Here is a 15,204-nt window from a genome sequence, read left to right as displayed (position 1 = left end):
AAGGAGAATATATTTACTTTGCCACTTGTCTGTGGTATGATTTAAGTTGGTGGGACCGTTTTCCATTGCTCTCACAGAACTACTAAGTATCTGAAGAGCAGCAGTACAAAAATAGGCATTTAAAGCAATGTGTATGGGGCAGCCTTCGTCCCTGATTGGTTAAATTTTTAGAAATCTCTTCTTGATGTAAACAAGACTAATGAAAAAACCTTCCATTAATTCTGAGATTAGGGGGATATGCAGAAATGGTCAAGGGCATTTTCCAAATATAGCTCAAGTGTATCCAGAGTAACTTAAAGCAGATGTACATAATAACGGGACAGATTCAGGTCGCATGGAGAGAGGGAAGTCGTTAGATAAAACTCTACGGTTATGTAACTGAAGATCAAGATCATAAATGGTATCACTTATTTCTGGCATTCCATAGGTGCTCACTCTTTGCATATAACTATTTTTGCTTTGCTAATATAAGAATTTTTGATTTTTTTAAGACAAATAGGTTTCATATTCAGGCAAGTTCTGTGATGGGTGCCAGTAAGTGAACTGTTACCCAGTTCTCCTTATTAGACACTCGCTGAAATGGATTTTAGATGTAATTTAAATTATATTCGGAGTCTGGTTTTGGAAGTAAAAGTATAAGCATTAAACCAAAAATATTCTCTGGAGTAAAGAAGCATTGTTAGTGTCTCCCAGGGGCGCTACCCTACATCATTATCTGAAAGATTAGATGATGGTAGCTATCAAACAAGTCACAGAATTACAAAATAAATCATAAAGAAATTTCATTTGCTTGTAAGCAATTGCAGCTGAAATATGTGGCAGATTTCATTATAGGAATTGAAAGGACGGAACAGAAACAGTATTTTAAAATTATAACGTTCAAAAACATTGTATGTTTTGAATGCTCTCTTGAAAAGAGCAAACCTAATAACTGTGCTTATAACATGATGTATTTGATTTTCAAGGAAATGCTATGAACATTTACGAGCACTTATGAACTCCATCCTACTGCATATGACGTTAACAGAGGTGTTAAGAGTTGACCCCTTCAAAAATACTAAGGGTATATGTAGGTAAGACATCTGAGAGAGCTGCCAGGATCCATAAAATTGCTCCTAAAGGGCCTGAATCAGGTAAATTCCAGGGTGAATTGCAGAGGTCTTCTGACGTATTTAAAGTGGGTTGAATTTTTTGAAGGGAGGAAGGATTAGAGGTATTAAATTGCTTGACAAGCTCAGGTTATAATGTTTCTAATTTGCATTTTTACAGTTCAGTAAAAAAGAAATTGTCATTAACTTAAAAGGATGGCAAAGGTAGCAGGGAGATGTGGAGGTGTGCACTGCTGAGATCTGGTGCAACTCTGGAAGCTAAATCATTTTAAAAAAAAAAAAGCAAACTGTATGTGTGTGCCTTGGGTATCTACACTCTTCTTGAAGGTTCTAAATAATTGAGTGTTGGATTTAATTATTCATTATTACTAATTACTTAGGTGTAATATTTGAAAATTGTTCTTCTGCTACCAAATCGGTGAAGAGCTCTGTGGCAGGTTTGTGGCAGAGAGATGCTCTGTCTTCTCCTGCATCCTCCGCTCCTCTCCCCTTCAGCCCCCACGGAGCCCCGGTGACCTTATTGCTCAGCTGCCGATCCATCCCCGCTCTGCCCCGCTCCCCACCCCTCCTCCTGGTCGATTGATCAATCGATCAATCTCCTAACCCAGCACTTCAGTCTCTGCCTCGACAGGCTTTTCTAGCCCACAGACGGCCCTGCCTTTGGCAACACAAGCTCTCCTTAGCGAAATAACCTCCCAGCTTTCCAGACCCCTGATCTAATTAACCTTCTGCTTGTCTCCCTGGCCATCCGACCCTCTCGTGGCATCTATTCCAGTATGATTCAACCCAGAAGCAAAATAAATACGTAAAAAATCATAGTATGCTCCTCAAGGGCTAGAGATAGAGAAATCGCATATTCTCGTTTTCTTGTTTCTCTTACTTTATCTTCTGGTTCCAGAGTAATTAAGTCACACTTACGTTGGATTTTCAAATTTTTTTTCCATTACCATGAAGATTGGACTTCTCATAAGGGAGCATTGGGTACAGGTACAGAAGTCTGGGTGGCTGGTGCTGGTTTGGGATCTCCTTTCTTCCCTGTGGCTCTGTGCTGGGGAATGGGAAGCTCTTGCCTTGCTGATTTTTGCTGCTGTTTGTTCCACTTCTGGATCGCTCTGTGCATGCAACAATGTTAAGACTGTAGGGTCTGATTTACTGTTTCCAGCATTCTTCTCTGATAGATAAAAATGCCAGATAGCTTAAACACATGTAGTATTTTAATCTAAAAGGACAATCTGTTTCACATCTCTGTAGGAGCTTTTATTTATTTCTGTCATATAATGCTGCAGTTACCTGTCTCTTCTGAAGATTAAGGATTAAAAGAAAGAAGTATCATTTAGTATAGCCTTTTGGTGACTCTACCTAAAATTTGATTGCATATTTCACGTAGTCTTTTGAATATTATTCTTTTTCTTTCACTTTTCAGAAGATACCTTTAATTTATGTATAGCTCACTACAAAAGAATCTGAATGTCTTATTTTCGAGTTCATTTGTTTTTGCAGTGCAAAGTAAGGCTGGTTGCTTACATTTTTCTTGCACACACCCACCCCCCTCACTCCCCCCCCCCCCCCCCAAAAAAAAAAAAAAAAATTATCCCTGTACTGCTTGGACAAATTACCTCTCTTTCCAACCAGGCTACAACTTTAGAGACTAATCTGTCTTGGAGCTGTTCATGGATTTTTATTTATGTTGTTAGAAATAAGCAATTCACTGCAATATGTTTGTACTCTGCGGGCTATATCTGTGATGAAAGTCCTTGGACTAGTGGCAAACATCTAGTAAATCTCTTTTGGTTTTGACTCTGACTTCAGTACCTGAAATGCTGACTCCAGGTTTGGAGCACTTGCTTTGAAATCAAACACAACAAATTCCAAGTGGGGAAAAGTTTCTCTATTACAGTCTTTGGAAATAATTTTTAGTAAGATTCAGAAAAGGCATTCATGATGTGGGGATCGGTAAATGCAACAGTGTGTGCAAAGACGATGTAATCAGAAGTAATTTCATCTCTGGCTGAAGCTGAATATAGATGAGATGAGTCCGTGCTCTGTTAGGGTATGCCATCAGTGCCAGGCAGGTTACTGGCAGGTGCTGGACAGGCTGGGTCACACCGCGGTGGGTCTGGTATTCCTTCCATGGCCATTTCACTGCAACGGGGCTTATCGTTAAAAACCTCTCGTTTAAAACCAAACAAGACATAAAGGACTGAACCAGCTAACTAGAGATGTCAGCTGGCATGAAGGTAGAAATTACGTGGTCTGATGGCTGCTGGGAAACTAACAGGAGACCTGGGTGGGTGGGTGGGTAGGTATGGTTTACCTGCCCAGCAGCACGCCAGCTCACAAGAACGCTTTCCCTCCTATTGCTTTATGTGTGTGTATATATAAAAATACATGCTTTCTGCTGGACATAACGTTACGCAGTCTCTAGAACTCCTTGAAATACTCGTGCACATGCAGTGAGTTGGGGAGTTAAGTTTTTTTTTATTCTTGTTTAAAATTCCTGGCACTGAGCATTTTGATACAGCTTTTAATATTACTTAATGTTTATGCAGAAGCACGTGCGCTGATGTAGCACAGTGCAGCAGCTTCAGACCGCGAACTGTGTTGGGATCTCTCGGATCCACTGTTTGACTTTAGGTTTATGTGTGTGTGCGTAGCTGAGCAGTTTGTTACTGTTTATTGATATACTAGAGGTTGCTTATTTGAGTTGACTGTAGTATGTGTGTTTGAGCTGCTGTAGTTCGTTGTGGCAGTAGTGTTGGAATACCTAAAAATATCTCAGGCCGGTTCTGTTATCAACTGTGCGCTCAAATTTCCCCGGTGAGGCTGGGGGAACTGAGTGCACTGAAGTGTGTGTAAAATTTGGCTGCAGCATCAGCTGGATAGCACACGTGGCAAGGGAGGAAAAAACCCAGTTATGTCCTTTCATTGAACTTAGAAAGAGTATTAGGTCTTACTGTCAACTTTGAAAGGCAAGTTACAGCTTCTTTCCATAATACCCATTCACAGGCATCTCAGAGCTGATGTCTCTTTATGTCTCTTCATTGACGCTGAATTAAATGACTGCACTTATTTTTAAAGACCTAAAACCAAAAGAGGGAATAATCCAGTACAATAGTGCTTTGCTCAAGTTCAAAGTTATCTGTACTTTGAAAGCCACATTATAAAATAATTGATAGTTCTACACTAAATGTGATGCTCTCAGAGCTCAGCTGTTTCAATTGCAGCTGTTGGTGCCATGAGCAGCATCTCGCAGGTGAATTAGGGCTGTTAGCAAAGCAGACAATTATTACCCTCTCTATCTTTTATGTTCTTATGCAGTGACCTGGGATAAGCTTGTAATCTTCTTTATTTTACAGGTGAAAGACAGCTTTGTGCCCTTGGAGATATTTTAGGGGTAGTATAAAAGAGGAGAGGTTCAAGGGCAAGGTTAAGCCCAGCCTCCAAGGAGCAAGTTCTGTTTGGTTTGGGAGCGGTTCCTAACGCTGAGCCGAAGGAAACCTGCAGTGGCCAGCGCCCTGCAGCCTGCCCCAGCATAGTCTGGGCACTCTCCCTGAATCCTCCCCTGGGTGGGCAATGCAGAGATAGATCCAGCTTTTCCTTTCTGCCGAGATGTGTAAGTCAGGACGGTTTGAGTATTACTAATATCATGTGTTCTGAATGGGGAATGCCTAATAAACTTTTAATAATTATGAACGGAGCCCCATCTAGGATAAAATCTAAAAGTCTACTTTTTAAAAGAAAAAAATAACCTTGGAAATAAAAGTCTATATAATTTTCATTTTACGTAAATGTATCTGTTCTGGATTTGACTCCCAGGGATAGTAAATGCCCACAGATTGAATGTGGGTGGTCAGCAGTTCAGAAAATTGGGCCATCCATCTAAATTTGATCTTAAATCTATCCTATTCACGTCAGTGTTGTTTGAAGCAGTACGATAGGGATTCAATAACTTAGAAGACAGCTTGTTTTATCATACTATATAATCCATTTTCATAACAGTGAAGTCACCATGTAAAGACTGCTCCAGATGTTCGTCTCTCAAAGTTGGTGGTGCTTATGAATACAGACTCGGTTGCATGTGAGATACTCCAGGGTTTTTAATTTGCAGCAGTGCAGGTGAGAAACCAAAAAATTGCTCTTAAGCTTCCGTGAGATGCACATTATGAGTTTAAATGGGAGTTTCTGGAAGCAGCTGGCTTAAATTTTCTGAGATCTCGTACATATCCCAGATTCTGTGATTTGTGGTTTTCAGTTACAGTTATCAAAAAGCAATATTCAAAGTAACATCTTTTTACTGTAGCTTCAGGCTGAGTGCTGGAGCACCCCCGAGCCAGGACGGAGCTGGGAAATGGAGATGGGCTCTTTTCCAGGTTGTACATTATCAGATGAATAATTAACTGTAGACTAATTGCAAATCCTAATTAAGCTCCTACAACTGCACTAAATGCAGTATTGCTTCAGTGTAACATGGAAAGAACTTGACCTTCAGGCTTTAATACCGCTGCTGGTGTGAGCAGGGAAGAACTTGACTTTCAGAACCTGACTTACCTTCGTGATACTATGAGTCAAAAACCTCCACAAATTTTTGTTAGGAAACTAAAAAGATACAGAAATGCCAATATACGTGCCTGGCCTTTTTGCCGGTGTGCATTGCTGGCTGGAAGCTTGTCTGTTCTGCTCTTCCTACAGATGGCAGAAAAAAATTAGGAAAAATTATCTGGAATGTTGTTTTTTGACCTATTTTATAGACTTGATGGGGAATTGGCAGGTGGACTTTGCTTTGTATCATGGCCCATACTGTGACTGCACAAGGAGGTTTGGTGTCTGGAGAGCAGTGCTTTCCATGTAACCGCGAGCACGTCAGAAACAGCAGATGGCAGTGGAAGATGCACACGGGTTTTCTGTCCTGTTCTTTGCCGTTAACCACTTGGAAGCACAGGTTGGCTGCTCTACATCTCGTGGAGTGCTTTCAAAATGGCACGTGTAGCCTTGGTTTCTCTGCGAGTAACTTGGAGGTAGTTTCTACGTGAGAGAGGAGAGGGAAGGCTCTCCTTTCTCCATTGTTGGTCCAGGAAATCTCGCTCCCCCGTGGCTCTGGTGCTTCTGGTACAGGGAAAGCAAGATGGCTGTGTTTGCTTCCATGGGAGGTGCTGAGAATATAATGAGCAATGAGAGGAAAAATAACAGCTAACGTTAGAAGAAACATGTATTGACAGCTGGAGCAATGCATAACCTAAAATTAATGACCAGCATATAATGTTAAAACAGACTTGAATAACGTGAATAACCTGAAAACCCAGATACTGACATTGCAGCATGAAAAGTTACCGGTGTTTTGTTGGTAAAACCACTGAGCAGTAGCCAAGGTAACCAATTCCTGTCTGAATCTGTTTTTCTTCTTGTTTAGGTGATACTGAGCAGGAGCTGGGACCCCCTCCATCCGTAGATGAGGCAGCAAATACACTCATGACTCGCCTGGGCTTCCTCCTCGGAGAGAAAGTCACGGAGGTACAGCCAGGGCCCCAGTACAGCATGGAGGTGCAGGACGAGAACCAGGTACGACCTCTCCAATCCTTCCTGCTTGTACAGCGGTAACTGCACGGGTTATGATCCAAATGCAGCATGTGAGAGAGTGGTTATTTTCTAATTATATGGCAGCTGAGTGTCTCATAATGGTGAAATAATTGTTATGAGGTAAAAGGTTGTATCTCCTCGTTAAACGGTGAATCATCATTACAGTGCAGCAGTACATGTTTCAGGGATCAGCTGCTACCGTGTGAAACAGCTTCTGTTGTTTTTCTGTTTCTGCAAATGCTGTGGGAGTGGGTAGCATTTCTAATGAGATTATAGTGACCAAAATAATCTGTACTTCCATGGCATCTTACATGCAATTTTTCAAACGTATTTTAGCAATGTTACATAAAGGCTCACAGTTTCTCCAGGAAGGAGATGTAAGTACTAATAGCCTGATTTTACAGATGGTCGCAGTTTTTGCTCATGTTTGCCAAACAAGGTGATTTCATGCTTGAAAACAGATACAGAAAGCAAATCATAAAATCTTTATTGTGATGGAGTTTGTTACATCCCCTCTGGCTGGCTGAAAAGCAAAATAGCAAAAAGCTCAGGGCTTCAATGTAGATTTTGTGGAAACTGCCTGAGTTTCTCCCTCCTTCTGTTCAAGCCTAAGCAACATACCCACTCCCAGCAGTGTTGGTAAGATGAGAATGAAACTAGGAGACCGGTTTTTCCTTTTTTTTTTTTTTTTTTTTTTTTTTTTTAATTGACAGATGGATATTCCAGTATGTAGCAGAAGAGCATGAAACTCAGAAGCCCAATTCTAATTCTCCTTTTAACAGTCATTGCATGACTCTGCACAAGTCAGATATTTAGCATGGGCACAATTCAGAGGACCTGATTTAAGGTCCTGAATTACCTAAAAAAGGGTCTATGAAAAGCGACAGCCAAAAAGATGTTTCTGTGCATTCAAGCTGAATGCCCGTCGTGGCCCTGGTGAGACATGTGAAGCTCTCTCCCAGTCTGTGCCACTTGGACGGAAACTTGGAGACGAGTTGCTCCACCAAGGCCAGGACTGTTCCTAGCACAAAGCAGGGAGAGCAGCGTGGAGGGCAGCACCCTGGGTCTGTCGGTCCCATGCTGTAGACTTGAACCAAAAGGTTTTTGATCTTCTGCACGGGCTAAAGTATGCTTGAGAGCCAAGAAATGTGTTTTTGAAAAGTTTTTGCCTTTAACACATTCATTAAGCTTTTAACGCTTTCATTCAATTTTTTTATGCAAGTTGTGGTGGATTTGAAATGTACTTTACTATACATTATGCTAGAAAATGTACTTTTAACAGGCACCTATTTGAACTGAATACTTCAAAGCCAGGCAGAGCTTTCTACTATAAATGGTTCCTTTTGTTGTTGCCTTTTGACAAAAATTAAAATCCCGTCTTTTCTCTAAAGCAAAAGATGTCTTTGGAGAATAAATAAAAGAAAAATCTAAAGAGAAACAGCAGAGAGTTGTCCTCTAAAATAGATTGATATCTTGGGCTGTGTGCTAATTTTTGTATGAAAAAGTTTTACAGGGCCTTTGAATGCTATTCATGTGCTGGCGAAGATAGAGAGAGGCTGGTTCCTCAATTACCAAGTTAATTTTTTTTCTTTCTTCATGAGCGTCTCCTGCTGTCAGCGCTTGCCTAGAATCGCAGAATACTCGAGGTTGGAAATGACCTCTGGAGGTCATCTCATCCAACCGCCTGCTGAAAGCAGGGCTAGCTTCAAAGTTGGACCATGTTGCTCAGGGCTTGTCCAGGCGAGTTTTGAAGATCTCCGTGGATGGAGAATCAACAGGCTCTCTGGGCAGCCTGTTCCAGGGCTTGACGACTCCGATCGTGAAGGACTTTTTTCTTCTACCTAATAGAAAATTCCCTTGCTACAACCTGTGACCGTAGTGTCTTGTCCTTTCCCTTTGCACTTCTGAGAAGAGCACAGTTGTGTCTTCTCTACAACCCCCTGCAGATAGCGGAAGGCTGCAGCTATCCCTAGATGCAGTTTCGCTGTCTCTTCTCCAGGCTGAATGAACCCTCTCCATCAGCCTCTCCTCCTACATCATAAACTGGCCATCTAACAGTCTTGGTGGCCCTCCTCTGACTTTCGCCATCTACCACTGGCTGTCTCAGGACAGGAGCCGTGCACAAGTCCTGTCCAAGCTAAAGCTGCTTCTGAATTGCAACAAATCTTCTGAAAACTTCTCCAACTCTCCTTCCCAAATTGAATTTCTTCAGCTACCCTACTTAAAGTGGTGTTGAAAATCATGCAGTGAGACATTTATGGGATTTGCAAAGATTAATTCTTCCATTAATCATTGATTAATTAAAATCTGATTGAGACTTTGACTACTAGGTTGCACTTGAATTTAAAAATGAGAACAATTTTCTAGGGTTTAATGCATTAATTTACATGGCCTGGGAAAGAAAACGTTCTTTGTATCAAAAGCTGGGACTCGGCTGCTGCTTGTTATTCTAACCATGCTTTGCCTTCTCAAACGAGAAAGTAATTATTTGCAATCTCGTCAATGCTTGAGCTAAAGTGAAGATAAGGAATAGAGGTGTTTTCACTAAAACTGCCCCAATCTGTAAATCGGCACATTGCATTTTCATTCAGTTGCCTTATTTTGAATATGTCAAAGGATATATTCTCTAATCCAGATTGCTATGAAATTGCGTGGTTTCTGTGCTGTGTCTTTCTTAATCATGCTTTCCTTAATGAGAGATCACAAATGTTGAAGAATAAATCCTTTTTCTCCTACTTTTTGGGAAACTGTTTTTTAGCTGCACTGGCTGCCAGAGAGGCACAAAGGACAATGAAACTATGACAGAACAATTTAATTTTTCAAAGCTTAGTGAAAATGTGACAGATGAAACAGCAGCAATAATAATACAGAATGTTCTGTCAATGGAAATTTATATTTAAAACTTGCACAGAGGAACATTTTTCTATATCAATACAAAAATAAAACATGTCAATCAATGCCAAGTGATATACCATGTTATTTAGTAATTTCCAGTTGCAAGTAGCTTGTTGTTAAGGAGCTGCATTGATAACACTACAAATAAAAGAACGTATAAGGATATCACTTTTGGTGTTTCATGAAACAATAGTGTTATCAGCTGGAGCGAAGATGAGTGTACCATTCTTGCACTGAATTTTAATTTGCTTTAAAGTGTAATTTTTCTGTGTTTAAGGTTAGTGGATGTTATTTTGTTAGTACTGAGATAAGTTTCAGCAGGGATTTGTTTAAAATAACAGTTGAAACAAGGATGTAGAAAAATCTCACCATAAAGAATTTATAGTAGTATTAATGCTTCACATTCTGAAAGATCATAGAATCATAGAGTGGTTTGGGTTGGAAGGGACCTTAAAGATCATCTAGTTCCTAGCCCCCTGCCATGGGCAGGGACATCTTCAACTAGATCAGGTTGCTCAGAGCCCCGTCCAACCTGACCTTGAACACTTCCAGGGATGGGGCATCCACAGCTTCTCTGGGCAACCTCTTCCAGTGCCTCACCACCCTCGTAGTGAAGAATTTCTTCCTTATATCTAATCTAAATCTACCCTCTTTTCAGTTTAAAGCCATTACCCTTTGTCCCATCACTACATGCCCTCGTAAAAAGATCCCACATGTAAGCCGATTAAATTTTTAGATGCTGCACCTCTGGAGATCGTCTAATTCAGCCTGCCTGCTCAATGCAGGGTCAGCTCAGAGCAGGTTGCTCAGGGCCATCTCCGGTTGGGTTTTGAATATCTCTGGATCTCCTATGTCAGATGCTCCAGTCCTTCAGTCATCTCTGTGGTCCTTTCCCGGACTCACTCCAGTATCCTCATCTGCCTCTTGTTCTGGGGAACCCAGACCTGGGTGCAGCGCTCCAGGTGTGGTCCCACCAGAGCTGAGCAGAGGAGAAGCATCACCTCCTTCACCTGCCGGCATCGGTCTTCCTAATGCAGCCCAGGATGCCCTTGGCCTTCCTTGTCCAAACCTCAAAAATTGTATTACCTTAAACTTGATGCTGTTCATTGTACTGTTAGTGAGTTAAAGAAAATGAATATTGGAAAAAGCTAATTTAATAGCTCAGGTGTACTGATGGAGTCTAGTCAGCTGTGATAAATCAGGAGAGACAGTCCCACTGTAGTGGGTAGCTCAGTGAAAACATCTGCTTGATACATAGCAGCAATCCAAAAAGAGCCCCATGTTAGGTTATATTAAGAATAATAATAAACCCCAGCAATTTTAAGGGGGAAAAATAATGGAATGTTTTCACTGAATACTGACACACAAGTAGTTTTTAATTTGGCCACTAGAATTAATGAGTAAGAAATAATTTTGCAAAATTAAAAACAGATTTACAAAAATCAGTACGGTATTTAGACATCTGAAAAGATTGCAGTATGAGAAGATGAAAAAGGTTTGCTGAGAGAGAAGGCGCGTGACAGGTGATGTAACAAATGTGTGAAACCAGAATATACACGGAGCCAGAATTTACAGAGCAGTCAGCTTGCCTGCAATTCCTAGAAGACTACTGGGGAAAAGAAAGATGTATTTCTAAGTACCTAGAACATAAAAGAATGGAAAATAACAATAACTGTGATGCACTAGTGGCACCGCAAATTGGATGGGGAGAGGAGAGCATTGGGTTTGCTTCTCGTGAGTGCTTCAAAAGACAACAGCGTGGTGGCAGCCGTCTCATTCCCTGGTGGATATTTTATATGGATACCAGAGGGAGATTATAACTTATCGTGGAAATACTCAACAGTTCATTTTCTACTGTGTTGCAATCTCTCTGTTTAATATATCAACACGCCTGTGGAGCTGTCACATTAGCACTCTGTCCCTGGTTTGTCGATGTGCTAATCCACGTTTGGGGTACTCTGTAATTAAGTTAAGATCGATGCAGTCACGCTGGCGTGAAAGCAAAGGTGTGGGGCAGTGGAGGGGGATGCCAGCCTCGGTGCTGCCCCGTCCCACCGCTGGCAGGGATGCTGTTTCGCCTCGAATGCTGGGGTGGTTACACTCTGAGTAAGGATTTTTACAAGCCCCGTTGGGATACCTTGGACAAACTAGATCGCTTCTGGGTAGCTACACATGGTATCTGCCTTCTAATTTAAAAACCAGTAAGTCTTTCACGTGTTCTACTGACAAAAGTCTGTCCCAGGCATTTTTTCAGTTTCAAGTATGAAATAGTGAGGAAGAAAAAAAATTAGATGTCAAACCTGTTCTGCAGTTTGCAAGCGTGATGCTCTCTGTGGTCACCTTGGGTTCAAATGACATGGGAAAGGGAATACAAATCCATACAATTACTAGGGAAGTATTCACACAGAATAAAAGAAATCTCATTTAAGCAAATTCCAAATGGGGAATTAACCTTTGCTGTTCCTTCCTTGGGACCAGTGTCATTTTACAACAACGAATAAAATACTGTCTGCAGAGGCTACCTACAGGAAACAGCAGCAGTGCGAGAGAGAGATGACGGTGTTCTGCAGTGTCCCCTGAGCAAGGGGGAGATGGGGAGATGGGGTCACCTCCCCTCTGCGGAGGCCGAAAGATAAATTTAAGGGAGGATCACATGCTCAAAAGCCCTCTTTTTTTTTCAATGCTTACTTTATGCATCCTCATCTACTCGAGGGGAGATGGACCGCTGGACTGACCCACCGTGAGGGTGCCTGCTCCTCTGACGCCCACACCATGAATAGGATGCCTGGTCTGAGGCACGGGGGTTAGTTTTGTGGAGGGGAAGTATTGAAGTTGCCCATTTTGAAGTTATTTCCGTATGATTGCTCTGAAGTCCAGTGTAAGGGTGATTAAGTTGCTGTGTTGGGTAAACAAGAGCGTCTTCCCAGCGTTGTGGTTGGTGAGCCGTCTCCTGCACTTGCCATCCTCCGGTGACTCTGCGCAGCAGTTTTTGTTGCCTGCAGATGCTCTAGGACGTATCTCCAGAGAGGAGGACGTTTTGCCGGGGAAGCTTATGTGTCCAGTAGCCTGTGGTTAAAAAAAGGGCTCTGTCTTGTATCGCAGCTTGTTTCAAATTGAATGCAAGAATGATTTTGTTTTCTTAATAAACTAATCTCTGCGCACAGCATCAGATGTATAAACTCCCCCAAGCTTCTTGCACACAGTATCTTATAGGCTCTTTCCAAAATAACTTTCAAAACACCATCTTTTTTGTGCTGCTGCCTTTTTTTGTTTTGTTCTGCCTTTGGAGAGCAACCTTTTCCCTGTTACGTTTTTTCTTTTTTAAACTTTATCTGGTGGGGAAAGCATGTCTGGGCGGGGAAGGGCTGCCTCATATCTGGATAAGGGATTTCGAGCTTCCTCTTTGCAAGGGTGTAAAACCACTGTTGTTTTTCTTGAACGGAGGAAACATTTACAGAGCAAAATAAAAATTGCAGCCCCACAGAGGTTTCTGAGCAGACGGAAATGGCCCAGAGGTCTTTGTAGGATTTCCTGTATATGATGTTTCTTGCTGTAAGTAAAGGTGAGATCATGCCGTATACTTAACCACCCTGGAGATCTCCACTTAAATAGAGGCACATATCATACCTCACTGTATGATAATTTTTGCTTATTTGTGCTTTTTTTTAACTTTCAGTTCAACATTAACGAAATTATCAATATTCCTCATAAAGCATGGAATCGGACTCTTGGTAAATACCACTTTGTTTTCTGTTTCCTATTGAACGTGGAAGCTGGAATCTCTTCTCTTTCAGGAATGAAGTAGCAAACAGGCCCAGTGTCTCTGCGTTTTCCACAGATGCGGGGTGGCACAGCGGACATTTTCACTTTGGACAGTGAAGCACTTTTTTAACTTCATCAAAGCAAATCCTCAGGCGTGAGCTATAGACAGACTTTTTTCCCCACGGTGACTGACTGTGGTGAGTGACGTGTTCCCGGTTCCCGTTTTTCAGAGCTCGGCCGTGACGCAGCGCATCAGCCCCTGCTCCACGCTGACCAGCAGCACTGCCTCGCCGCCCGCCAGCAGCCCCTGCTCCACCCTCCCGCCTGTCAGCACCAGCGTCACCGCCAAGGACTGCACCTACGGCGCTGTCACCAGCCCTACCTCCACGCTGGAGAGCAGAGACAGTGGTATCATAGGTGAGTGCTGTCATCCTCCTCCTTCTCGCTCTACTGCAAAGCCAGGTAGTCATCGACTGTGTTGGTTTGACAAGCTTTATTTTTATAATCTACATGCGTTTGCTAATTAATGGGATGGTTTTGCATTATTCGAGTTAATACTGCAGTGACCGAGGTGAATTGTACCCCTCCGTCTTCCACTCATCATAGGTAAAACTGCGTAGAGTTGGTGAAAATTGGGATGGATGAGGTTGAGAAGTAAACTATTTGATGCAACGTTTTGGAACTTGTTTAAATGGTGAAAGAGGAAGAGTTTTACCTTTCTTCTTCTATTTTGGCATCCCATCTTCACCTTTTTGCTTCTTGCAATCTTTCTTCCCAATACATTTTTGCCTCCTTTAATTCTAGTGAGGTTGTTGGGGTTTTTTCTACCAAGTTTTTCTTTTGTTCTGCATCCTCTCCTTCAGCTGCTGTCCATGCCCATTTATGAATGTGGAGATGCTAATTTAGAGAGACGCAAGCTTTTTGGTCCAATAAGGAAGATGGGATGGTCTCAGTGCCAGGCAGTGGCTGTTATTTGGGGCTGCCATCCCCACCTACTATCTCAAGTAATTTTAGAAGCATCTGTTTTTTCAGGATTTTCCTTCCCTTAATGCCATTTAGTCCATAGCCACTGTTCTTTGATGTCGGAGGAAAGAGAATGGATGATGGCGTCATGTTCATAATTCAAATACTGTTGGATTATATTATTATAAATATAAAAGACTGATTGCCTTCTGTGCCCCATGACTGTCACTGCCACCTTATCGGTGACTCTGTGCCTCAAAAATGACTGCTTCTCTTAAGCTCAGCCTTGGGCAGGAGCAGGATTAAATTAACATAAATTTCAGTGAATTTCTGTAACTGCTGTAGCCGGTTTTTCATTCGTGTGATTTGTAGGTTGCAAGTGTAAAGGATCTTGAGAAAATAACATACACAGATTAATTTCTGTTCAATTACTGTAAAGCCACAATGGGAGAAAAGTAATGTCTACGTAACATCAGAACAACATGGTCCTCGCTTGGTTGTCCTTGCCACGCGTTTTATGTTGAGCATTTCTCCAGCTAAGAAGATTTTACTTTGCCAACAGTTTATGTAGTGCTTAAAAAAAAAGAAAAAGAAAGGAAGGTTGATAATTTAGGGAGGTTAGTTGTACTAGTGATTAATATTTTGCTTAGCGGATCAGGAAATCTGGGCTTAGTTCAGCTCCTGTATGCCACAGCCACCTTTGTAGCACTTCTGCCTGCATGATCTTAAAATGCAAATACGTAAGCTATTCTGAGCTGCGTACCGAAGTAGGTTAATGAATTCTGGGAAAAGTCATTGCAGTATCACACCCCCTTCATTCTCTGCTCACAATGTCCCACGATCAGAGCTTCACCCTGTCCAACAGCAGCCCCTTGAAGCCTGGTTGGGCTGGAGGATCATG

At 41.9% G+C, this 15,204-nt stretch overlaps 1 protein-coding gene across 10 annotated transcripts in view; it reads left to right on the top strand.

The window, feature by feature from the left end:
- TANC2 (tetratricopeptide repeat, ankyrin repeat and coiled-coil containing 2) overlaps positions 1-15,204 on the top strand; it is a 287,901-nt gene that overhangs the window by 171,230 nt on the left and 101,467 nt on the right. For 9 of the 10 annotated variants that reach the window (XM_076356962.1, XM_076356961.1, XM_076356968.1 and 6 more), the window contains 2 exons: positions 6,517-6,665; positions 13,571-13,757. In XM_076356962.1, the coding sequence (XP_076213077.1) occupies positions 6,517-6,665; positions 13,571-13,757 (336 nt within the window). Of the gene's footprint in view, positions 1-6,516; positions 6,666-13,570; positions 13,758-15,152 lie in introns of those variants that run through there. The other variant, XM_076356970.1, reaches the window with a different exon arrangement.

This window comes from Aptenodytes patagonicus, chromosome 20 (assembly GCF_965638725.1).
Source record: "Aptenodytes patagonicus chromosome 20, bAptPat1.pri.cur, whole genome shotgun sequence".
NCBI classification, from domain to species: Eukaryota; Metazoa; Chordata; class Aves; order Sphenisciformes; family Spheniscidae; genus Aptenodytes; species Aptenodytes patagonicus.
The sequence above is the reverse complement of the archived record's forward strand: the minus strand, read 5'-3'. Positions and strand labels throughout refer to the sequence as shown.